This window comes from Giraffa tippelskirchi, chromosome 4 (assembly GCF_054371585.1).
Source record: "Giraffa tippelskirchi isolate mGirTip1 chromosome 4, T2T-mGirTip1v1.2.pri, whole genome shotgun sequence".
Taxonomy (NCBI): Eukaryota; Metazoa; Chordata; class Mammalia; order Artiodactyla; family Giraffidae; genus Giraffa; species Giraffa tippelskirchi.
The window spans coordinates 132,933,031-132,959,576 of NC_137278.1; the positions used below are offsets into that span (position 1 = coordinate 132,933,031).

Consider the following 26,546-nt stretch of genomic DNA (forward strand, 5'->3'; position numbering starts at 1 on the left):
GGGAGTTAATTGGAGATAGACTGTACCAAGAATATTTGACTGGTCCCCATGAGGCGATGGGAATTCACTTGCAAGTGAGTTGCTGACTCACTAAATTGATTATCAAATTAGTAAAGAGAAAAAAATGAGTGAACTCAATCATTCTTCTGAACAGCTTGACTGCCTTTGTGTGATACATATGTGTAGATTCAGTCCGCTTAAGGGTTCTGTTAAAGTTTGGGTGCTCACAGATTGAGATATCATGTGACAAGTCATTTGTTTAAGTTATCATGCTCCTGATATAAAACAAATTTCCATTTATTTATTAAAATGAGTTTTAAGCTTATTAATAATACTAACAACTCTAGAATAAAAAGTAATCCTTTATATTTATTAGGCGAGCAAACAAAATTCCAAGAAAACTGGAAAACTCAGGTCCACCTCTCTGTCTAGAGAGAGGTGTGGTCCAGTAGAAATTTCTACCATAAGAAAAATGTTTGATATACACACTGTCCAGTAAAGTAGCCACTAGACACATGTGGTTATTGAGCCTTTGAAATATGGCCAGTGAGACTGAGGAAGTGGATTTTTAATTTTATGTAATTAAAAATAAGATTTAAATAGTCATGTGATTAGTAGCTACCACATTGGACAGCTCAAGTGCAGACCACTGTTTCTCTATAGAAAAATCTACGCAAAAAAGTAAAATTTTCATTTATTTCTGTGGTTATAAAAGCTATATATATAATCTAAGAATATGGTCAATGACTTGTTACATGCAAGTTTGCATATTTTTATATGTGATGGTATCTGCATGTGTTACAGAACATGTACCAAGTATTAATAGTAGTTATCTCTTAATGGACAATATTATATATTATTTTCATTAATTATTCTTTTTAAGGGGATTCTCTGTGTTTCTCTATTGAGCATCTACTAAAATAAGGAAATAAAAAGTGTCAGAACAAAAGTAATGCAAGCTTAAGTAAAATAAAAGCATAAAAAGACATAAAGCTCTCTTTATTTGCAACAGGGACAAATACTCTGGTGTGTGCTAAGTCGCTTCAGTCACATCTGACTCTTTGTGATGCTATGGACTGTAGCTCACCAGGCTCCTCTGTCCATGGAATTCTCCAGGCATGAATACTGTGAGTGGGTTGCTATTTCCTCCTCCAGGGGATCTTCCTGACTCAGGGATTGACCCCTGTCTCTTATATCTCCTGCATTGATATAAAGCCCTCTTTATTTGCTACAGAGATAAATATTCTAGTATTAAGGTATTAATATTTTTCTTTTAATTCTACCCATCTATCTTTCATTCATCTACCATCCATGTATCCACTTCTCGATCTACCATCAACTTTCCCCTCAAAAATGATTGCATCCTTGCTTCTCAACTCAAACTATGGTCTATGCTGCTGCTGCTGCTGCTGCTGCTGCTGCTAAGTCGCTTCAGTCTATGGGCCAGCATTAATTGCATCATCTGGGAATTTGTTAGAAAACCAGACTCTAAGGCTCCATGATTGCTTTATCAAATTAAGATCTACATTCACAACATCTTCATTTGTGACATAAAAGCTTGGTAAACAGTGGATTACATCCAAATATAATTTAGTATCATTTTTATGGAGGATTTTAACATGTAAATTTTTCCTATATTAGATACTTTTCTAAGTTCAGTTCGGTTCAGTTGCTCAGTTGTGTCCAAATCTTTGCGACCACATGGACTGCAGCATGCCAGGCTTCCCTGTCCATCACAAACTCCTAGAGCTTGCTCAAACTCATGTCCATCGAGTCAATGATGCCATCCAACCATCTCATGCTCTGTCGTCTCCTTCTCCTCCTGCCTTCAATCTTTCCCAGCATCAGGGTGTTTTCCAGTGAGTCAGTTCTTTGCATCAGGTGGCCAAAGTATTGGAGTTTCAGCTTCAGCATCAGTCCTTCCAATGAATATTCAGGACTGATTTCCTTTAGGATTGACTGGTTGGATCTCCTTGCAGTCCAAGGAGCTCTCAAGAGTCTTCTCCAACACCACAGTTCAAAAGCATCAATTCTTCGGTGCTCAGCTTTCTCTATAGTCCAACTCTCACATACATACATGACTACTACTTTTCTAAATGTGATTTCAAAATATGGATTACAGTATTCAATAGAATGGATTTACCTTAATCAAGCTGTGCATTCCCTAGTATATCAATTAAAGAGTTTACAATTTTCATCACTATCATGAAAAATTCTGATAAGCAATCTGGTGGCTAAACATTGATGCAATATGTGATTTATTAAGTGAAACTACAAATGCAGGGGAAAAGAATATGAGCTTTGTGATACATTTAACCACACATCTAGAAATATTGAACCACTTTACACTTTGGCCTAAAGTGTATGATTATATGATTAACAGGCAAATTTGACCTTGGAGTACAAAAAAAAAACAGGTTAAAAGCTAACAGTGTTTTGCCAAGAGAACGCACTGGTCGTAGTGAACAGCCTCTTCCAACAACACAAGAGAAGACTGTACACACGGACATCACCAAATGGTCAATACCGAAATCAGATTGATTATATTATTTGCAGCCAAAGATGGAGAAGCTCTATACAGTCAGCAAAAAAAAAAAAAACAAAAAAAAAACTGGGAACTGACTGTGGCTCAGATCATGAACTCCCTATTGCCAAATTCAGGCTTAAAATGAAGAAAGTAGGGAAAACCACTAGACCATTCAGGTATGACCTAAATCAAATCCCTTATGATTATGCAGTGGAAGTGACAAATAGATTCAAGGGGTTAGCTCTGATAGACAGAGTGCCTGAAGAGCTATGGATGGAGGTTCATGACACTGTGCATGAGAAAATGATCAAGACCATCCCCAAGAAAAAGAAATACAAAATGCAAAATGATTGTCGGAGGAGGCCTTACAAGTTGCTGAGAAAGGAAGAGAAGCTAAAGGCAAAGGAGAAAAGGAAAGATACCCAATTGAAGGCAGAGTTCCAAAGAATAGCAAGGAGAGAAGAAAGGCTTCTTCAATGATCAATGCAAAGAAATAGAGGGAAACAATAGAATGGGAAAGACTAGAGATCTCTTCAAGAAAATTAGAGATACCAAGGGAATATTTCATGCAAAGATGGGCACAATAAAGGAAAGAAATGGTATGGACCTAACAGAAACAGAAGATATTACAAAGAGATGGCAAGAATACACAGAAGAATGATACAAAAAAGATCTTTATGACCCAGATACCCACGATGGTGTGATCACTCACCTACAGTCAGACATCGTGGAATGCAAAGTCAAGTGGGCCTTAGGAAACATCACTATGAACAAAGCTAGTGGAGGCAATGGAATTCCAGTTGAGCTATTTCAAATCCTAAAAAATGATGCTGTGAAAGTGCTGCACTCAATATGCCAGCAACTTTGGAAAACTCAGCAGTGGCCACAGGACTGGAAAAAGTCAGTTTTCATTCCAATCCCAAAGAAAGACAATGCCAAAGAATATTCGAACTACAGCACAATTGCGCTTATCTCACACGATAGCAAAGTAATGCTCAAAATTCTCCAAGCCGGCTTCAACAGTACGTGAACTGAGAACTTCCAGATGTTGAAGCTGGATTTAGAAAAGGCAGAGGAACCAGAGATCAAATTGCCAACATCTGTTGGATAATAGAAAAAACAAGAGAATTCCAGAAAAACATCTACTTCTGCTTTATTGACTACACCAAAGCCTTTGGCTGGGTTGATCACAACAAGCTGTGGAAAAGAATTCTTCAAGAGATGGTGATACCAGACCACCTGACCTGCCTCCTGAGAAACCTGTATGCAGGACAAGAAACAACAGTTACCACTGGACATGGAACAACAGACTGGTTCCAAATAGGAAAAGAAGTACCTCAAGGCTGTATATTGTCACCCTGCTTATTTAACTTCTATGCAGAGTATATCATATGAAATACAGGGCTGGGTGAAGCACAAGCTGGAATCAAGATTGCCAGGAGAAATTTCAATAACATCAGATATACAGATGACACCACCCTTTTGGCAGAAAGCTAAGAAGAAGTAAAGATCCTCTTGTGAAAGTGAAAGAGGAGAGTGAAAAAGTTGGCTTAAAACTCAACATTCAGAAAACTGAGATCATGTCACACAGTCCCATCACTTCAAGGCAAATAGATGGGGAAACAATGGAAACAGTGACAGACTTTATTTTTGGGGGCTCCAAAGTCACTGCAGCCATGAAATTAAAAGACACTTGCTCCTTGGAAGGAAAGTTATGACCAACCTAGACATCATATTAAAAAGCAGAGACATTACTTTGCCAACAAAACTAATCAAAGCTATGGTTTTTCCAATAGTCATGTATGGATGTGAGAGTTGGACTGTGAAGAAAGCTGAGCACCGAACAGTTGATGCTTTTAAACTGTTGTATTGGAGAAGACTCTTGCAAGTTCCTTGGATTGCAAGGAGATCCAACCAGTCCATCCTAAAGGAAGTCAGTCCTGAGTATCCATTGGAAGGACTGATGCTGAAGTTGAAACTCCAATATTCTGGCCACCTGATGCGAAGAACTGACTCATTGGAAAATATCCTGATGCTGGGAAAGTTGAAGGCAGGAGGAGAAGGGGATGACAGAAGATGAGATGGTTGCGAAAGGTTGTTGCTTAAACACGAATGAAGCTGGGATTCTTGGCCTCTGGGGGAGAGGAATTCAATCCAGGGCCAGTGACGAGGCTCAATCGCTTAGAGCTTTTGTGTAATAAATTTTATTAAAGTAAAGAGATAGAGAAAGCTTCTGACATAGACATCAGAAGGGGGCAGAAACAGTGCCCCACTCCTAGTCTTTAACCAGATGTTATATAACTACTAGCAGTCTGCTAATTAGAGAAAGGAAATGTCTCAAAACTCAGAGACTGGCACCAGGCCCATTACCCACAGCAGGCATTTTGAGATAACATTGGCACCAGGTGAGTCATTCCGGGCCATAATCATCCAGAGCCATGTATCTTGAAGAAAGGCAGTTTTCCAAGTAAACATATAGTTTCATTAACATAGATTAGGAGAACAATGTATGAGTAAAACATACAGGTTGGTCAAGTCAGTTCTGAGTCTTTTACATGTAGCTGTCCAGTTTTCTCAGTACCACTTATTAAAGAGACTGATTCCTATTTATATTCTTGCCTCCTTTGTTGTATATTAATTGTATATTATATTAAACCGTAAGTGCATGGTTTATTTATGGACATTCTATCCTGTTTCATTGATCTGTGTGTCTGTTTTTTTTGGTCCTAGTACCATACTGTTTTTGTTAGTGTAGCTTTGAAATATAATCTGAAGTCAGGGAACATGATTCCTATAGCTCCATTCTTCTTTCTAAAGGTTGTTTTGGCTATTTAGGGTCTTTTATGTTTCCATGCAAATGTAATATTTTGTTCTGTTTAGCTCTCTGAAAAATGCCATTGGTAATTCTGTCTTTCCATCTGTTTATGTCATCTTCATTTTCTTTCCTCATTGTCTAATAAGTATTGGGGTACAGGTCTTTTGCCTCTTTAGGTAGCTTTATTCCGAGATATTTTATTCTTTATGATGTGATGGTAAATGGGACTGTTTCTTTTGTTGTTAGTGTATAGAAATGCAATAGATTTCTGTATATTAATTTGGTATCCTTCAACTTTCCCAAATTCATTGATGAGTGCTAACAATTTTCTGATAGTACATTTAGGATTTTTTATGTGTAGTATTATGTCATCTGCAAAAGTGACAATTTTACTTCTTTTTTTTCAATTTGCATTTCTTGTATTTCCTTTTCTACTCTGATAGCAGTGGTTAGAAGTTCCAAAACTATGTTGAGCAAAAGTGGTGCTGCTGCTGCTAAGTTGCTTCAGTCATGTCCAACTCTGTGCAGCTGCATGGACTGAAGCCTGCCAGGCTCCTCTGTCCATGGGATTCTCCAGGCAAAAGAGTATTGGAGTGGGGTGCCATTGCCATCTCCGAAAAGTGGGGCATTTTGTCTTGTTCCTGATCTTATAGGGAATACTTTCAGTTTTTCACCATTGAGTATGATGTTAGCTGTGGGTTTGTCATATGCAGAAGGCAATGGCACCCCACTCCAGTACTCTTGCCTGGAAAGCCCCATGGATGGAGGAGCCTGGTGGGCTGCAGTCCATGGGGTCGCGAAGAGTCAGACACGACTGAACGACTTCACTTTCACTTTTCACTTTCATGCATTGGAGAAGGAAATGGCAACCCACTCCAGTGTTCTTGCCTGGAGAATCCCAGGGACGGGGGAGCCTGGTGGGCTGCCGTCTATGGGGATGCACAGAGTCAGACATGACTGAAGCGACTTAGCAGCAGCAGCAGTGGGTTTGTCATATATGGCTTTTATTATGTTGAGGCGGAGAAGGCAATGGCACCCCACTCCAGTACTCTTGCCTGGGAAACCCTATGGACGGAGGAGCCTGGTAGGCTGCAGCCCATGGGGTCGGGAAGAGTCAGACACGACTGAGCGACTTCACTTTCACTTTTCACTTTCATGCACTGGAGAAGGAAATGGCAACCCACTCCAATATTCTTGCCTGGAGAATCCCAGGGACGAAGGAGCCTGGTGGGCTGCCATCTATGGGGTCGCACAGAGTCGGACATGACTGAAGCAACTTAGCAGCAGCAGCAGCAGCATTATGTTGAGGTATGTTTCCTCTATGCCCACTTTCTGGAGAGTTTTTATCATGAATGAATGTTGAATTTTATCAGAAGCTTTTCCTACATCTATTGAGATGTAGGTTGTGCATCTTTTGAGATATAAATGTATGCAGCCACCATGGAGAAGAGTATGAAGGTCCCTTAAAAAACTAAAAATAGAGCTACCATATGATGTGGCAATCCCACTCCTGGGCATACATACCTGGAGAAAATTCTAATTTGAAAAAACATGTGTGCCCCAATGTTCATGGAAATGCTATTTGCAATAGCCAAGACATGAAAGCACTAAATGTCCACTGATGGATGAATAGGTAAAGAAGATGTTGTATAATATATATACAATGGAGTATTACCTCGCCATAGAAATGAATGAAATAATGCCTTTTTATTAGGTCATGGATGGACAGAGAGATTATCATGCTAAGTGAAGTAAGTCAGACAGAGAAAGATAAACGTCATACAATGTCACTTAGATGTAGAATCTAAAATATTATGCAAATGAACTTATTTACAAAACAGAAATAGACTCACAGACATAGGAAATAAATTTATGGTTACCAAAGGGAAAAGGGAAAGGAGGGATAAATTTGGAATTTGGGATTAACAGATACTGCCAGAGTCCAGCTCCAGCGGGTCTAGAGTTCCCTCAGGATGGACGGCGTCGGTGATACGAATGAGAAGACACAGCGAGTCTTAGCGTTTTCCAAGTGTCTTCCAACTTTATTGTTTTTAAGACAGCTTTTATATTTTTAGTGGTATATAGAAACAAATGTAAAGTATAGAGTCATACCAATTCAGCTTAAGGGACATACCAATTCAGCTTAAGGGACATACCAACTTAGCTCAAGGGACATACCAACTTAGCTTAATGGGTATATCTTAATGGGCCTATCAAGTTAGCTCAATGGGCCAGCAGCTTCGACCCTCATCGAAGCCGTTTGCATGTCTTTAGTTACAAAAAGGCCTCATTTTGTTTACATCATCTTCTGGCCTGGTGGCCTGCTAATACCTTGCGACTCTCCATTGATAAAGGTTGATCAATCAGAACACTTGTATAGGGCACATCAGGAAAGAATTCATCAACAGGAAGTTTCAAGGTAAAACCTGTTTTTGGTAATTTACTCTATGCCTTGAGCTTAACAGAAAAGAATGTAGTTCAATAAAATCAAAGAACAGCAAGCTGAAATTCAGCTCTAAATAAGAATCATCAGTTAAATCAACAATTGTCTTATTATTTGTAGTAAAGCTAAATTTTTATTTATATAAATCTCTAACTATTATGCTTTCATTATATAGGCTAAATATGTTAAGAGTAAAAACATAGTGAGTAAATATAGATTAAGTAACAGTTTCACAAAGCAATATTTTTTGTATTTCCTAAAAAGCCTTTTTTCCTGCGAAGGGTTTTGTGCCCATAGGGGCTTTCTGTGCGGAGGCTCTCAATGCTGTTTTATTACTAGGGAGCAGTTATGCACATTAGCTCCAAAGGCACAGGTACATTTATTAAACAAACCAATATGTTAGCAAAAGGAATTTAGATCAGCATACTCTATATCTCAGATAATTTTATTTAGGGTGCTACCGTTCAGGGGCCTTGTTGATTTGAGGTTTCAGAATGATCTTTTTTAGTAGGGAATCAGGAAAGGCCTTTTGCCTAAGTCATAGAAAATAAGAAGAGGTTTATTATAGCAAGTGTCAGAAAGGGAGATCTCATTTTTAAGGTGAGCGCTGAGGCAGCCTCTCAAGAATCCCTGAGGCCTGAGTTGCTCTGCTCGTCAGTCCTTCTCCTCATGACTCTGTCATGAGTGGGGATCTCGTGAGCTGGCTCCCGGCAAGATACTACTATGTATAAAACAGATAACCAACAAGAACCTACTGTATAGCACAGGAAACCATATTCAATATTTTATAACAACCTGTAATGAAAAAGGATCTAAGAAAGAATAGAATATATATATATTCATGTATATAGCTGAATCACTTTGCTGTACACCTGAAACATTGTAAACCAACTGCAGTTTAATAAAAAATAAAAATTTTAAAAAGTATATATATTTCAAAATAAAAGCTTAAAAAGTTTCAGAAGTATGTACATTAAAAGAGATAACCTACTATAATGAGTGTATTTTGGGGATACTAGATTAATCTAATAGTAGTAAAAAGCAATGGGAAATAAATCTAAATCACAATGAGAAAACACTTCATATCCATTAGAATAGCTGTTATAATAGCAAAACAACAAAACCCAGAAAATAAGAAGTGTTAGCTAGGATGTGGAGAGATTGGAATCCTATAAGTTGGTGGAAATCTAAAATGGTGTAGATACTGTGGAAAACAAAACAAAATTAAACACAGAATTATCATGTGATCCAGCAATTCTCCTTCTAAGTAGATACCCAAAGGAATTGAAAGCGAGGACTCAAACAAGTACTTGTACCCCATTCTTCAAAGCAGCATTATTCACAATAGCCAAAAGGTGGAAAAATCCAAATGTCCATCAGTGGATGAATGGATAAACAACACATAGTATATACATGGCTGGAAGACTGTTCAACCTTACAAAGGAAAGGAAAGGAAAGGAAATTCTGATATATGCTCCAATAAAGATGAACTTTGATGACATTACGTGAAATAAACCAGTCACAGATATTGTATGATTTCACTTATATGAGACATCTAGAATAATCAAATTCATAGAGACAGAAAGTAGAATGGTGGTTGTCATGGACTAAGGGAAGGAGAAATGGGAGTTATTATTTAATGGCTATGGAGTTTCTGTTTTGGAAGATGAAAAAGTCCTGGAGATGGATTGTGGTGATGGTTATACAACAAAGTAATGTTCTTAATGCCTCTGGACTGAATTTGCACGAGAAAATGGTTAAAATGGTAAATTTTGTGTCATGACTATTTTACCACAATTTTAAAATTTAAAGAATCAATGTAATTCATCAAATTAAAAACATAATACAACTATAAGATCATATCAATAGATTTATGAAAGGCAACTTACAGTATTCAGCATTCAATAATGACTATCAGTATCAGTTCAGTCACTCAGTCATGTCTGACTCTTTGCGACCCCATGAACCGCAGCATGCCAGGCCTCCCTGTCCATCATCAACTCCCGGAGTCCACCCAGACCCATGTCCATCGAGTCGGCAATGCCATCCAACCATCTCATCCTGTGTCGTCCCCTTCTCCTCCTGCCCTCAGTCTTTCCCAGCATCAGGGTCTTTTCCAATGAGTCAGCTCTTCGCATCAGGTGGCCAAAGTATTGGAGTTTCAGCTTCAACATCAGTCCTTTCAATGAACACTCAGGACTGATCTCCTTTAGGATGGACTGGTTGGATCTCCTTGCAGTCCAAGGGAATTTATGATAACAGTAAATCAGATAATTTTAAATATAAATGAAATATGCAAAGCCATGTTAAAATGTATTTGTAATTTTTAGAAAGACATGACTTCTTGTAGGAGACTTAAGCACTGGCATTAGAATCATCTAACACAGCAGGCACTAAACATTCACTAGTTGCCTATTTGACAAAGAGAGAACCACAAAGATGGTCTCAGGACCCACTAAAGATAAGAACAAAACCAGTCGACTAGTCTTGGCTACTATATGTAGCCAGTGTTCTGCAAATGCATGAATCCTTACACCTTAAGAAGAATGGATGTGAAAATAAAAAGGAATCGGAAAAAAGTTTTCCTCATCAGACAATGAAGATTATACGAGGAACAGAAATTTCTAAATTGCAAAGCTTCTTTGTAGCATTTCAGACTTGAAATTTGCTAGCTTGTACAAGAGGACAACAAATAGTTTTCTGTAAGTGTATGTGTGTATCTGCATGTGTGTATATAGAAAGCTAGAGCAAGTCATTATTTACATCAATAATCAAGTCACATTTGTTTCAGTTTGTCTGTTTTGCAGTAGTTAAGAACATGGCCTCTAGATTCTGAGCTGCCTAGTTTGATTTCAGAGTTACACCATTTAATATGGATGATTGAGTTATTTTTATTAACCTCTTTCATTCTGTTTCCTTGTCCATATAACATGGCTGATCAAACTCTACCTTATACATAATAAGGTATAATGTCAATAATTAATGGGAGGGTGAATGTTAAGTATTTGAGTTCTGAGACAAATTAAACGTTCAAAACATGTTTGATAGTATTGTTTACCTCATATTAATGCAAGCATTTTATAAGCTTAGGGAAAAAAGAATCTTTGTAAAAGGAGTTAAGCATATTTGAATGCATAAAAATTAACATTCTATCAAAAAGAAGAAGCCCATGGTATTAAAAGACATTCTAAGAAAATCTACAAGTTGGAATCAGCTATGCCAGACCAGATTAAATGTATTTATTGTGCTCACAGTGGAAGAGATGCTAAATTCCTCATTTTAAATAAAACTGTCAGCAGCTGTGATTAGATCCTTTCCCCTTCAGCTTTCTAACAGGTGATAAAAAAGATCTGATACTACTATTCTAACACACACTGAACAATACGTAAAAGAAATTCTGAGGTCTTCAAGGCAGGAGAGTGAGCCTTGATGCTTTTGTCCTTGTGTGGAATTCCAAAGTATGTTTGATGGACAAACGTTTCCTCCCCTTCTTGTAGGTGAGATACGGATGACTCTCTTCCTGGATATCAAGTAAAGAAAGCACCAAGAAATTTACTTAAAAACATAAGGATTCATGAAAGGAGGGGAGACTGATCTGTCATTTCTCTGTTTGGAAACTTTTGATAGATTCTATTTCTTTCAAATTGGTTCATGGTAATGTGTATCACTTGATATAGTAACAAAACATTTTATTTTCAATGTAGTGAAAAGTTAATGGAACCTTAACAGCAAATGCTTTATTGTAGCTATTACCGTCTGTCACATGTGCTGTCCACAGAGCAATACCTCATTATTCAGAAATGAATATTGAGCAGCAGTTAAATTGATCTATAATTTCTTGTGATACAATATGTATACAAATATGAATGAATAGAAAAAACAGATAAATAATTTAAAAAAATGCATACTTGATGAATTATGTGTTAAGGATGGCCTACTGATAAGCATTTAAAATGATTTAAACATAAAATGGTTTTTCTCAGTTGGCTAGTAATCCTTCAGATTCTCCAAAAATCAAGTGAAAAACATCTCAAAATACTATAGGTGCTCAATATTTTAAAATATTTTGATGATAGAGTTTAAATGAGTGTATTACTATAGAAATGTACCATTGAGATTAAGGACATTTAGGAATATTCAGTTTCAGTGAGTTATTTTTCAACTGCTAACCTAAGGAAATGCAAGATTCCTTCAGGGAATAAAAATGTTGCCCTGAGCACTTAGATCAGAAGAGGCATCAAGGATTGGAAAGGATCCACAAAGGAAAGGAAGAAGCCAGTGACCATGTCGTCTTTGCAGTTCTGTCCAGAACCTAACTTCTGTATGCTCATTTTAGAAACAGGAGTGCTTCGCCCCGGTACTTGTGTTTTTTCCTTGTGTTTTTCAGGCAGTATCCCTCTACTTGTAGCTGTGGGCTCTACTTAAATTCAGGAAATGGTGGGTAGGTTTGCTATGCCACTCTAGGACAGAGGAGCCTGGCGGGCTACAGTCCATGTCGTTACAGAGAGTCAGACTTGACTGAAGCGACTGAGCGCGCACACACACACACACACACACACACACACGGAGTGGAATTCTCTACAGGCCTAGTTCCCAACTTAAGCTCCCTGTAAGAGAAAATATCTGGGATAGCTTTAGCCTCATTATGATGACTCACTCATTTATCTCCCTGTAACTTTAACCTGAACTTATTATCCAATGGCCCTATGAACTTATGACCTTTTGTCTTTCAAAGATTCAGGGCATTTTCTGCTTAGGAAAACTATAGCTTTCAGTGCCTTTTGCAAACTCAGCTACAAATTCTGATATCTAATTTACACCAAACTCACCCTAATATGTATATACGAGAACAAGTGGGAAATATTGATGAACATGTTCTAAGCAAATTTTTACAATGTCACATGAATATTTAATCAATTTTTTTGCTTCTGAGAAGATTGAATTGAATGACCCACTGTATAATAGATCTACATTATTTTTTCTTTAGTCCTTTCTGATTAAATTTTCCAAACTTGACTTTATGAGCAGTCAGAAAATTCCTAATGTCAGTGATGCGATATCTTGCTTTATGTTTTTCTCTTACAATTGTCTTTATTCTGCCTTCAAAAACATTGTAAATACTTTCCCAGTGTTCTTTGCAGAGCTGCTTTCACCTCCTTGTTCCTCAGGCTGTAGATGAGAGGATTCAGCCTGGGAATGACTACACTGTACAGCATGGAGAAGACCAGCTCCAGAGAGGATCCTGAGGTTGGAGTGAAATAACGGAGAAAACCTGAACCATAGAACAAGATTACTGTGGTGAGGTGGGAGGAGCACGTAGAAAAAGCTTTGCTTCTGCCAGAGGTAGAGGTGATGCTCAAGATGGTGGAGACTATGCGGGCATAAGAGAAGAAGATTGAGAGGGAAGTTACAAGGCCATGTGGGATGAGGGAACAGAACATGACAATGAGGTTGGTGGAAACATCTGAGCAAGAGAGAATGAAGAGTGAGGGCAGCTCACAACTATAGTGTGGAATGATATGGGTATCACAGAAGTCCATTTTCGTTGCCAGAGGGACATTGATGAGCGTGTTCAGAATGCCCAGGCTCCATGAACCCCACACAAGCAGTCCATACCGCTGTTTACTCATCACCTGGCCATAGAGTAGTGGTTGGCAGATGGCGACATAGCGGTCATAGGCCATGACTGAGGGTAGATAGGCTTCAGTCCCTGCGGTGATAAACACAAAGAAAACCTGAGCCAGACAGCTCTCTACTGAGATGGTTTTCCTTTTAGAAAGGAGGTTTTCCAACATCTTGGGCACAGTAACAGAAGAGAAACAGAGGTCTAAGAAGGAGAGGTGACTCAGGAAGTAGTACATGGGGGTGTGAAGGTGAGAATCAGCCCTGATTACCAGCATCATTGTCATGTTTCCTGTCAAGGTCAGGAGGTAAACCAGCAGGAACAGCACAAAGAGCATAGCCTGGACATGGGGATCACTAGAGAGCCCCAGGAGGATAAATTCCATGATGGTGCTGTGGTTTCCCAAGGCCATTTACAGAGACTTGTCCCTAAATATGATAAAGAAAAGCATGACAGTGAACTTTCTGCTATCCTGCTCCAAGCAATTTTCATACTGATTGTCTTTTAATATCACAAGCATTCAAGAAATATGACTTCAACTCGGGTCAAGTTTTGTGTCAGTTTCATGGAACATAGAGAATAAGATTCATTGCTAATTTTTTAAAAGGCAGTAGTTCAAAAAAGAATATAAAAACAAAGGCAAGTAATTGAAACAGAGTGTGATTAACTGCAATGGGAACTCTTTGTGATTTAGAGGAAAGTTGGTGATATCATCTAATTTAAAGTAGTGGAACAAAATTGTTAAGGATAAATATCATTTCTCTATGGAGCCATGGAATGGAAGCACATTTAGATTGAGGTAGCTGTGTAGAGGGACTTCCCTATGGCTCAGATGGTAAAGTGTCTACAATGTCTACAATGTCTGAACCCGGGTTCAGTCCCTGGGTCGGGAAGATCTCCTGTGTAGACCTTCAAGGCCTTCAAGATCTGGAACTGACACCCCAAAAAGGTGTTCTTTTCATCATAGGAGACTGGAATGCAAAAGTAGGAAGTCAAGAGATATCTGGAGTAACAGGCAAATTTGGCGTTGGAGTACAAAATGGAGCAGGGCATACACTAACAGAGTTTTGCCAAGAGAACATACTGGTCATAGCAAACACCCTCTTCTAACAATGTAAGAGATGACGCTACACATGAACATCACCGGATGGTCAATACCAAAATCAGATTGATTGTATTCTTTGCAGCTGAAGTTGGAGAAGCTCTATACAGTCAGCAAAAACAAGACTGGAAGCTGACTGTGGTTCAGATCACAAAATCCTTATTGTAAAATTCAGACTTATATTGAAGAAAGTAGGCAAAACTACTAGACCATTCAGGTATGACCTGAATCAAATCCCTAATGATTATACAGTGTAAGTGACAAATATTCAAGGAATTAGATCTGAATTAGATCTAATCTTCATGATTAGTGTGCCTGAAGAACTATGGATGGAAGTTCATAACATTGTACAGGAGGCAGTGATCAAAACCATTCCCAAGAAAAAGAAATGCAAAATGCCAAAATGGTTGTCTGAGGAGGGCTTGCAAATAGCTGAGAAAGAGGAGAAGTGAAAGGCAAAGGAGAAAAGGAAAGCTATAACCATCTGAATGCAGAGTTCCAAAAAATAGCAAGGAGATTAGAAAGCCTTGCTAGGTGAACAATGCAAAGAAATAGAGGAAAATGATAAAATAGGAATGACTAGAGATCTCTTCAGGAAAATTAGACATACCAAGGGAACATTTCATGCAAAGATGGGCTCAATAAAGGACAGAAATGGTATGAACCTAACAGAGGCAGAAGATATTAAGAGGTGGCAAGGATACATAGAAGAACTATCCAAAAAAGATCTTAATGACTCGGATAACATGATGGTGTGATTACTCACACTCATCCTGTAGTGTGACATCAAATGGGCCTTAGGAAGCATCACTACGAACAAAGGTAGTGGGGTGATGGAATTCCAGCTGAGCTATTTCAAATCCTAAAATATGATGCTGTGAAAGTGCTAGAATCACTATGCCAGCAAATTTGGAAAACTCAGCAGTGGCCACAGGACTGGAAAAGGTCAGTTTTCATTCTAGTCTCAAAGAAAGGCAATGCCAAAGAATGTTCAAACTACTGCACAATTGCACTCATTTCACAAGCTAGCAAAGTAATGCTCAAAATTCTCCAACTTAGGCTTCAACAGTACGTGAACCAAGAACTTTCAGATGTTCAAGCTGGATTTAGAAAAGGCAAAGGAACCAGAGATAAATTTGCCAACATCTGTTGGATCATAGGAAAAGCAAGAGAATTCCAGAAAAACATCTACTTCTGCTTCATTGACTAGGCTAAAGCCTTTGACTCTGTGGGTCACAACAAACTGGAAAATTTTTAAAGAGATGGGAATACCAGATCACCTGACATGCCTCCTGCAAAACCTGTATTCAGGTCAAGAAGCAAGTTAGAACCAGATATGGGACAATAGACTGGTTCCAAATTGGGAAAGGAGTACGTCAAGGATATATATTGTCACCCTGCTTGTTTAACTTAAATGCAGAGTACATCATGTAAAATGCCAGGCTGGATGAAGCAGAAACTGGAATCCAGATTGCCAGGAGAAATATCAGCAACCTCAGATATGCAGATGACACCACCCTTAAGGCAGAAGGCGAAAAGGACCTAAAGAGCCTCTTGATGAAGGTGAAAGAGGAGAGTGAAAAACCTGGCTTAAAACTACTGCATTCTAGATGCTTGCAGTAACCCAACATTCAAAAAACTAAGAATGTGGCATCTGGTCCCATCACTTCATGGCAAACATATGGGAAGACAATGGAAGTAGTGACAGACTTTATCTTCTTGGGCTCCAAAATCACTGGAGATGGTGACTGCAGCCATGAAATTAAAGACACTTGCTCCTTGGAAGAAAAGCTATACAGCATATTAAAAAGCAGAGACATTACCTTGCCAACAAAAGTCTGTCTAGTCAAAGCTATGGTTTTTCCAATAGTCATGTATGGATGATGGACCATAAAGAAGACTGAGTGCTGAAGAATTGATGCTTTTGAACTGTGGTGTTAGAGAAGACTCTTGAGAGTCCCTTTGACTGCAGAAAGAGCAAACCAGTCAATCCTAAAGGAAATCAGTACTGAATATTCATTGGAAGGACTGATGCTGAACCTGAAACTCCAATACTTTGGCCACCTGATGTGAAGAGTGGACTAATTAGAAAAGATCCTGATGCTGGGAAAGATTGAGGGCAGGAGGAGAAGGGGATGACAGAGGATGAGATGGTTGGATGGCATCACTGACTCAATGGACATGAGATTGAGCAAGCTCTGGGAGATGGCAAAGGACAGGGAAGCCTGGCGTGCTGCAGTCCATGGGATTGCAAAGAGTCGGATGCCACTGAGCAACTGAACAACAAGAGCAAAGCTGTGTACCAGGAGGTTTAGGGTTGAGAAGCAGCAAGATATGTTTGGTAAAACATGGACATTTCTTAATAGCTAGAACTCAGAATGTGGGTAAAAACCTAGTACAACGACTAAAGATGTAGGCTCCTGCGTCAGACTAGGATCAAATCCCAGCTCCACTTGTGCATGTTGCATAATTTTCCTAGACTTCTGTTTCCTTGCTGAAAATTGGGGTAACAGTAGAGTACTCTGTTAGAGTTGTTGTGAGAGTTAAGTGTGATAACACATGAAGTGTGTTTAAAAAATCTGTATAGTATTACTGCTTGGAAGGAAAGTTATGACCAACCTAGACAGCATATTAAAAAGCAGAGACATTACTTTGCCAACAAAGGTCCGTCTGGTCAAGGCTATGGTTTTTCCAGTGGTCATGTATGGATGTGAGAGTTGGGACTATAAAGAGCTGAGCACCGAAGAATTGATGCTTTTGAACTGTGGTGTTGGAGAAGACTCTTGCGAGTCCCTTGGACTGCAAGGAGATCCAACCAGTCCATCCTAAAGGAGATCAGTCCTGGGTGTTCATTGGAAGGACTGATGTTGAAGCTGAAACTCCAATACTTTGGCCACCTGATGCGAAGAGCTGACTCATCGGAAAAGACCCTGATGCTGGGAAGGATTGAGGGCAGGAGGAGAAGGGGACGACAGAGGATGAGATGGTTAGATGGCATCATTGGCTCGATGGACATGGGTTTGGGTGGACCCCGGGAGTCGATGATGGACAGGGAGGCCTGGCATGCTGCGGTTCATGGGGTCGCAAAGAGTCAGACACGACTGAGCGACTGAACTGAACTGATTACTCAATGTAATAATCATCATTATTATTTGTAATTATAATTTAGCCTACAAAAATAATATCCTCAGGTAGGATGATCCCCTATCACAGTTAAAGCTATTCTTTCCACTTTGATCCTCTTCCTTTACTGAAGGGGGTGTAATAAAGTCATTTTGAAATCACTAAAGGTAGCTGTTCTCCTTTTCCCATTTCCCAATTGAAGAGATGGCATTTGGAGTCACTCTGGCATTTGGAATCACACTGATGTGTCCAAGTATCAAATAACTTGAAGTTACTGAGGACAGCATTGTTCAGGAGGAAAGGGCAGCCAGACTCAAGAAATGACAAGGAAAAGAGAACGTGGACCCTTGGCTCCTGTCCTAAAATTACTTTCTGGGGTGGATGTGTATTTCATGAAGTGTCAGGCCTCCATTTGAATAAGGAAGAGGTGATTTAAAGGAGTATTGTGCCAGGGTCCATGGTATGGACCACTCACTTGGGCACAGTAGTAAAGTAGGGACACAAGTTGGCTTCCCTGGTGGCTCAGTGGTAAAGCATCTGCCTGCAATGTAGGAAACGTTGGTTTGAGCCCTGGGTCGGGAAGATCCCTGGAGAAGGAAATGGCTACCCATTATTCTAGTATTCTTGCTTGGGAAATTCCATGGACAGAGGAGCCTGGCAGGCTACAGTCCATGGGATCGCAAAGAATTGGACATGACTGAGCAGGCACCCAGGGCAGGGTCCCATGTTCCTAGAACTTTGAGAGCTTGCCAGGACACCTAAATTATTTTGGAATCACCAGCTGTGGCTGTTTCCTGTGCCACAAGAAGAAATCCTTACTAAATAATATTTCTGTGCTCATTGTAAGGCTTCTTTTTAAAAATTTTATTTATTTATTTTTTTACCATTTTTTAATTGAAGTACGGTTAATTTTATGTATTGGTTTTGGACATATAGCAAAGTGGTTCAGTGATATTCAGTGATATATACATATATTCAGATTCTTTTTCATTATAGGTTATTATAAGAAATTGAATATGGTTCCCTGTACTATACAGTACATCCAGTAAAGAATCCACCTGCAGTGCAGGAGACATGGGTTCAATTCCTGGGATGGGAAGATCCCCTGGAAGAGGAAATGGCAACTCACTCCAGTATTCTTGTCTGGAAAATTCCATGGCAGAGGACCCTGGCAGGCTTCAGCCACAGGGTCGCAAAGGATCGGACATGATTGAGCATGCATGCACTGGAGTATTATACAGTAGGTCTTGTTGCTTATTTTATATATAATAGTATGTATATGTTAATTCCCTTAAGAAGGCTTCCTAAGGAGAGAAATAGAGCAAGCATTCAGTCCTGTATATCTCAATTGTGCAGATATTTGGATTTATCCTTTGACTTTCATCCTAATACACTTTTCTCAATATTCCAGTACCAAGACCTTTCTGTGTCCCTTGACTTGGTTTTTTACTCGCTCAGGTCTGATATACAGAAATACTCTATTTGAACACTGGATGTTATCTGTGAGTTCCAGCTTTGGTCTGATGTGCTAGAATTGGACCTTTGGGTCACTTGTAGGACTTGTCATAGTGGCTGAGTCTATTTTTCTGTCCCTGGCCATTCCTTTACTGCCCTCTTCCCAATAAACTCATAACCCATCTAAGGGGGACTTTGAGTCCTTACTTTTCAGCTGTTCAGTCGTGAACACATCCCAAGTCCTTTCCAGTACCTGAATGTATGTTACCTGTACATCTGCTTCAGAAGACAGTCTGTTCCCCAGTGTGGTTGCAGGGCTTATGTTTGATTCACCTGCTAAGAATGAAAATAATCTGGAGAAAATATTTCCTTTACATCTGGCTTTATGACTGACATTATAAAGTTCTATTGATAATGTTTTCTTGTATTCTTCATTGTTAAAGTGAAATAATATAGGGCAATTCTCTCAGATTGTCTGAGACACCATCATCCTGCCACCTCTTCATTTGTAACTGTTTTTCTAAATGGTTAGCCTCAACCATTTATAGAATATATCAGTCTAATTGATCCTCAGCTGTGCTTAGGTAGTCGGAGGTTGACTCCCAGGCATCAGATGCCTAGAGGATGGCTGAAGCAGAGCCAGTTATTCCCTGTGGTGAGAACTTGAAGTAAGACTTTGTAGTCAGTAGTGTCAATGGGACTCCCTCAAATGTGGCATTTGGAATTTCTAAGTTGAAGCAATGACCAGAACCACAAAATGTGAACTCTTGCTAAGGAGTTTCATAGGAAAAGAGGAGGCAGAGGGCATTTAACTATTTTCCTTATAAAAAATATTTTTCAGTTGACACTATGTATATGTGTATGTGGGCCTCCCAAGTGGCACTAGTGGTAAAGAACCAGACTGCCGATGAAGGAGACGTAACAGACATGGTTCGATTCCTGGGTCAGGAAGATCCCCTGAAGGAGGGCGTGGCAACCCACTCCAGTATTCTTGCCTGGAGAATCCCAAGGACAGAGGAGCCTGGCAGGCTATGGCCCATAGGGTTGCAAAGAGTCAGATACGGCTGAAGTGACTTAGCACGGGTGCATGCGTGTGTGTGTGTGTGCATGCTCAGTCATGTCCAACTCTTTGCAACCCCATGGCTCGTCTATCCATGGGATTTTTCAGACAAGAATACTGGAGTAGGTTGCCATTTCCTACTCCAAAGTACATGTGAGTTGAAGATAAAATGAGTAGAAAATTATGACAAACTTAAAGGAGAAAAACTCAGTAACCAGTCATTTGCTTAAACTACCCCATAAATTTTTTGTAGTATGATGAATCTATATATACTCAGCTTTGCAATAGCTGTAGGACAATTTCATGGCTTAGTGATTAAGATTTTATTTAAAGAAGTATTTACTTGTTGAGTGGATCATGTGTTGAGTCATAATAGTTTATGATGTGTTGTAATGTTATCATTCAGATTGCAATGTTTCCTAGTGATTTGCATTCTCGTTCTGTCAGTTTTGTATATAAACACAAGAAATAGAGGGCTTCCCAGGTGACTCAGTGGTAAAGAATCTGCCTGCAATGCAGGAGATGCAGGTTCTATCTGTGGTTCAGGAAGATCCCCTTGAGAAGGAAATGGTAACCCACTCCACCCAGTATTCTTGACTGGAAAATCCCATGGACAGAGGAGTCTGGCAGGCTGCAGTCCAAAGGGTTTCAGAGTCAGACATGTGTGACTGAGCACAGCATATTGCACCATTAGCTGCTACAGTGTGAAAAAGGATATCAATTCTCCAAATGTCTCAGCTTATTAAACAAAAAAAAAAATTTTTTTTTAATTGAAAACCATATAGCTGTTAAAGATACTTGGCTCTGGCAGTTCTGAGTATAAGCATGAAAAACCTCATTTCTAATCTTTCTGATCTCATCTCTTAAATTTGCCCACAATCATCCCCAAATTAGTATTATATAACCTCCATGATTTTAACACTGAAAACATACTAACTTCTCTGGGAATTCTGCTACATGATGTCTGCTGTATTTGCAGGGAAATCAGAAAGCAATGTTCAGGAACCTGAAATAAACCTTGAGGTGTTATGCCAGTTTTGTGGCAGAAGGTAGGTACCAAAGTCAAGTAAAAATGTAGACAGGAAATTAGAAGTGAGAGATATACATCTGGAGGTGACATCACATTGGCCCAAATGTGTTGGAAGAGAGGAGATACTTGAGTAGAGGGCCTTGCTGTTGTCAGCTTGTAGCCAAATGTTGGGGAAGTTCACCCTTTGCTTGGTTCCAATTACATGCTAAGTAGGATCCATTAGCACTGCCCGCATCCTCTTTATAGTAATTATTACTCAGTACCTGAGTACAAGAGAACAATGAACCTCAGCCCTTATTAAGAAGCATTAGAATAGGGAGGGAGAAATATTTCCCTTTCATTTATTTTTGTTTTGAAAAGGTAAATTTTAAACAGTTAAACAGTTATTTTTATTACCAGGTTAAGTCATTAAGTTACAAAGTAATTAGAAATTTCTGAAAGAGAATTACTGTTTTTAAAAATGACTCACTCGTTACATAAATAATGTCTAGTATTTCACTGATATTCTGCTGTTCAAAAGGCCTTAACCAAAAAATCCCAAACAAAACATTCAACTCAATGTTTTAAGCTCCACTGTGCTAATTAAGCTTGTGTGTACATATGAGGCCTCTAAAAAAAAAAAGGATACAAAATCAGGCAGGGCTGGGGACATTGACAATGCTTAGAGCTGTCAGGCAGACTCCAGACAAGGAGACTAAGCAGTATTTTTTTGGGTTACTCTACTTGAATTATTATACTCTACTTGAATTCAATAGGTAATTAGAGAAATGAAAAACTAATTAACATGATAAAGAGATTACTGCATTATTTAGACTGCATGTCATATTTGCATTTAGCAAATTCAAAGAGCCATAACAAAAACAGTTTCCACCATCTATCCTCTATAGATGGACAGTTGTTATATTCAAAACTGTAGCAATTATCCATCTAGCTTTTTATGTTTGCAGGATAACAATATAGAACTGATGAGCTACAAATGATACTGCTGATATCATAAAAATGCTAGCTTTCTAAATTCATGTTTACAAGCATTCATTGCTTCCAGTATAGGCTTAAGTGATTAAAGGCAATTTTATTACAGCAGTGTGTCCTTATTTCATTCTAAAATAATAGATTGAATAAAGAGAAACAACTGTTATTTTTGTTTGCAACCTGTGAGATTGAGTTATTTTGCTGATGTGAAGTAACAAAACTCACTTAAGGACCATACCACTTTCTGAAAATGCCACACACCCACTTCTTAAATGCAAAGTTATAGTCCCATCTCAGACTTGGCCAGAGCAAAATATTGCAAGCAACTGATTACTGAGGTCAAACAACAGGTAACTAACATTTTGAGAACAAGCTATGGAGCAAGGGAGCATGACTAGATACAAGAGTATTTTTATTTAAAAGTATAATATCCCAAACAGCCCTCTGGCACAGTTAATTTCTGTAATACTTTCACACTTTTCAACCTGTCTATGACATTCTAAACCTTAATTTCTTTCTTAAAGGGCTGATTTGGATTGACTTGTTGAGAATAATGTCCATAAGAGAAAAAGATATCTGTGGTTATAGAACTTATGATAGTTTTGCAGAAATTATAAATAGGGTAGTGAAGAAGTTAACCAGCTTCACTGTATACCCCAAAGACTTTCTCAATGGCATTGACATAGGCAGCCAATCCTAGGTTATACTTTGTGGCTGTGGGCATGATTTGCCTGGCAGAAAATTCCATAGCTTAAGCTAAACCAAACTACACAATATCTTTCTTGGATGTACCTGGTACTGTGTTTTAGAATCTGCTGTGGGTACAACGGGAATATTTCCACCACACCTTCCAAATTTTCTTTCTAGATTCTCTTGAAAAAATGTGAGAAAGTGGTGGTTAGAATCTGTCATATTTGAAGGTCAAATGGCCATAGCTGACATGATTATATTCCTCAGCCACTCCCTCAGCATTCAACTGTGTGTATGTGTGTTAGTTGCTCAGCTGTGTCCAACTCTTGCGATCCCATGAACTGTAGCCTGCCAGGCTCCTCTGTCCATGGGATTCTCCAGGCAAGAATACTGGAGTGGGTTGCCATTCCTTTCTCCAGGGGATCTTCCCGACCCAGGGATCGAACCCTGGTCTCCTGCATTGTGGGCAAATTCTTTACTGTCTGAGTCACCAGGGAAGCCCTTAGGATTCAAGTAGAGATCAGAAATAACCATACTGTTCTTCCCCAGAAAAACCTAAGGTTCTGGAGTTGTTGATCCATTGGCAGCTTCAGCAATGATCCTTGCTTTCAGTGCACTGGATTTGGTTAACTGCTTCTCATTGGCTGCAGGCACTGGTATGTCACAATCTGCTTCCAAGATGCTTCCTTCCAAAGGGTTTTGCCCTGGGGAAGTCCAGAATTGATTCATGTTGCAATTTGAAGTCTTCTAGTTCCTTTGGGTCAGTGCCATCTGAATTTCATATGCTCCCATCAACTTCACCACCATCAACACATTTAGCACCAATACGATGTAAATATGCCATAGAGTATAGGCACACATTGCCAAATCCCTGAAAAAATGTTTTATCTCCAAACCCTGACGTCGTTCGTAAAATGCTCGTGTAAGAAACTTCATTGAGGAAATTTTCAATCCCATGGCAAATACCATGACCAGTGGCAGAGATACCTCTGCAGACGCCACTCTGACTGATGGATTTACCAGTAATAGCAGGCATGTGCATTAATATCTCCGGGCCCAACGGTGCTGGCACAGGTGTCAGCAATCCAGGACATTTTCTTGCTCACCTGTGCCCCTGACTGGGGAACGAACATCAACGCCAGGACCAATAAAGCTCTGTTTTGCCAGCTCCATGGTGAACCTCCTTGTGATCTTTTCCACTTTATTATCAGTATGGTTCCTGGGATTGATCTTAACATCAGCTTTAGCATCGTCAAATGGCACATCAACACAGCACATTTATACGTCATCAGGCAAACCAAAGCTTTTACTTTATCTACACTCACATCTTCTCACTAACCAATACTTACTTTGCAGGGAGTGCAATGCTAAGCTCTGCTGGACCCAGTAGCCCTCAGTGACCTTCCAGGAGCCGCCATGGTGCAGGATGTGGATGGACCGGATAAACACTTGGTTGTGGGGTTTGATGATTCTCAGGATGCCACGCACTGCTTTTGCTCCTCACTCTCCCAGGTCTCGACTACTTCCATCAGCTTGTCCTCCATTATTCTAGCGCCATGGCCGAAGGAGCCAGCTTGAAGAAACCAGCTTTAAGTTTCGTCACGGTTGCTATGGTGCCGCCAGGTGGGCGGAGCCGGCCCCCGTGGTTGGATGGAGGCCAAGGGCCAAAGTTCCGGGAGAGTGCTGGGGCGGGGCCACGAGGAGAGGTGTGGTTGCGTGGGCCCTGGGGCAGGCTGCCTTCTAAGCTTCCAACCTTCTTCGCAGTCCTCTCCCTTCTCGCAACCGGCCACCTGATCTGGAGGAGCCGAACCGTCTGTTGGTGCCAAACAACACGGTAAACAGTGGTGTGGAACCAGGCATCCAGCGCGCAGGGCCTGGGCCTCCTCTCGCTTCGCCTCACCTCGCCAGGGCTTTATGAGGTATGTTTTCTTTCCTTTTGAGGTACATTTTGATTATAGAGCGTGTTTGCACTTATTTTCTTTCATGCTTTCCGGAATATTAACCCACAGTCTTTAGGCTTCCGTCACTTCTGTTGGGAAATCGGTTTCAGTCTAATGTTGGCTCCTTGGAAGGCAGGCTCATATTTACTTATTTCCCGAGTTAAAAGTACAGATGGAGGCCCTTGGGTCTTTCATGAAGTGAAGGAGTCTGTACATGGTTGCATAATTCAGCACACACCATCAAGCTCGATGCTTACTCCTCTGGCCTGGTGTGTGCGCTTCTGTGGAAAGAGGGCCCTGAGACCCAGAAGCGGCCTGAGGTTGTTTGGGCAGAGATTTCTGAGGCCCAGATCTCTGGAGCACAAGATACAGAGTGTGCTGGCTGTGGTTGGCTGTATCCACTCAACTCTGCAAGACCATCACCCTGTGAAGAATGACAGGTGGGGAAGGAGGTCAAACACGTCCTAAAACACAGTTTCAGGCCTGGACCACAGTTGCCCCGTGTCTAAAGGTGGTACCCTTACCGGCCTGGGTTCTTAAACTCTTTATTTAATCAATACAAATTGATGCGAGGTCAGATAAGAAATTCAGGCAGGGCTTTACTGGGACTCGCTGCAGCTGGAGGAAGTGAAAACAGGTAACAGGGGCCCTTGCTCGCTCCCTGAGATGGTGGGGTGATCTAGTCCCTTAAATGGGCTGAGGGTAGGGGCAGACACATGGCTCAGGCCAGTGGGTGACTTAGATGGTCTGCCTATCCCCCTGGTGGTGCTGTTTGCAGGGGTCCTAGGTCATACCCTGTTTTTGCTACTGACACCTCAGAAGTAGCAGTTGGGTTTTGGTCTTTTTGTATCTTGTTGCTCTTGATTTGCCCCAGCTGCACATGCTTGCAGTTGATTTCAGTCCTTTATGTATTCTGTTGCTGGAGGAGATGTTTGTCCAGGTACAGCAAAGGTCCCCAGGTCGCAGCCTGTCTGTTTAAAGGCAATTTGTCTTTTGTCTCAGACTGTTTTAAAATTGTTCTTTGTGTCTTTGGTTTTCAGTATTTTGTTATGAATGCCTAGATGTGGTTTCTTTTGTATTGATCTTTCTAGAAATTCATAGTGGTTACTGAACTCCTCTTGTCTCTAAACCCACTCTTATGCTTTGTGATGTGCAGAATATGGAAAATAGATTTCTTCTTTGACATACCACTCCTCTTGGGTGGTGGCACTAAAGGCAGACCGCTTGTTGTTCCTGTTAACATCACCCCCTGTGCCCACCACAGCAATAGCTGGGGTTCCAGTTTCAGCTTTTTTCAGCACTCATGGAACTAGTCTCCCCATGCCCTCTCAGACATAGCAACAGCAAGAAAGCACCCCTTCCCAGCTCCATAAGACACCCCTTTCTCTGAGCTCCTGAGATGGCAGCATGGATGGACAGCATCCCCCTTAGGGATCTGAGTCCCAGCTCACAGAGAATCTCTTGCAGGCTTTCAGTTGCTGATGATCCAACCTCTTATCTTTGTTCCCTTAGCCCCAATTCCTGTGATTACTATCTCTCTATTACCATAATGTTCCCTTTTCACTTTTCTAATTTTTCAACTTCTGTTTAACTACGTTTCCATATTAAATTATATTGCTCTGTCCCATTCTGTCTGTCCTCTCTTTCTATACCTCTAAATATGTTAAATCATTACTACTTCCCACAAAACTTTGATGATTTTATGCTGTATTTATCTCTTTTAAAAAATCTCTTTCAGTTAGGATATTTTCTGTTGACCCACATTC

General features: G+C 40.0%; 3 protein-coding genes and 1 long non-coding RNA gene across 6 annotated transcripts in view; 1 reads left to right on the top strand and 3 right to left on the bottom strand.

The window, feature by feature from the left end:
- Window positions 1-24,452, bottom strand: part of LOC145545191 (uncharacterized) — a 113,806-nt gene extending 89,354 nt beyond the window's left edge. For all 3 annotated transcript variants that reach the window (XR_014081934.1, XR_014081935.1, XR_014081933.1), the window contains exon 1: window positions 24,190-24,452. This is a non-coding gene — a long non-coding RNA (uncharacterized LOC145545191). The remainder of the gene's footprint in view (window positions 1-24,189) is intronic.
- The window catches only part of LOC145545180 (olfactory receptor 8S1-like), a 70,921-nt gene that overhangs the window by 16,360 nt on the left and 28,015 nt on the right, over window positions 1-26,546 (bottom strand). The gene's annotated exons all lie outside the window — the stretch shown is intronic.
- On the bottom strand, window positions 11,010-16,047 carry LOC145545184 (olfactory receptor 8S1-like). Its single transcript, XM_081589082.1, has one exon. The coding sequence runs from the start codon at window positions 13,818-13,820 to the stop codon at window positions 12,888-12,890; it is 933 nt and encodes a 310-aa protein (XP_081445208.1). The 5' UTR covers window positions 13,821-16,047; the 3' UTR covers window positions 11,010-12,887.
- LOC145545657 (olfactory receptor 8S1-like) overlaps window positions 24,521-26,546 on the top strand; it is a 105,334-nt gene continuing 103,308 nt past the window's right edge. Inside the window, exon 1 of the mRNA XM_081590495.1 lies at window positions 24,521-24,759. The gene's annotated coding sequence lies outside the window, so the exon portion shown is untranslated. The remainder of the gene's footprint in view (window positions 24,760-26,546) is intronic.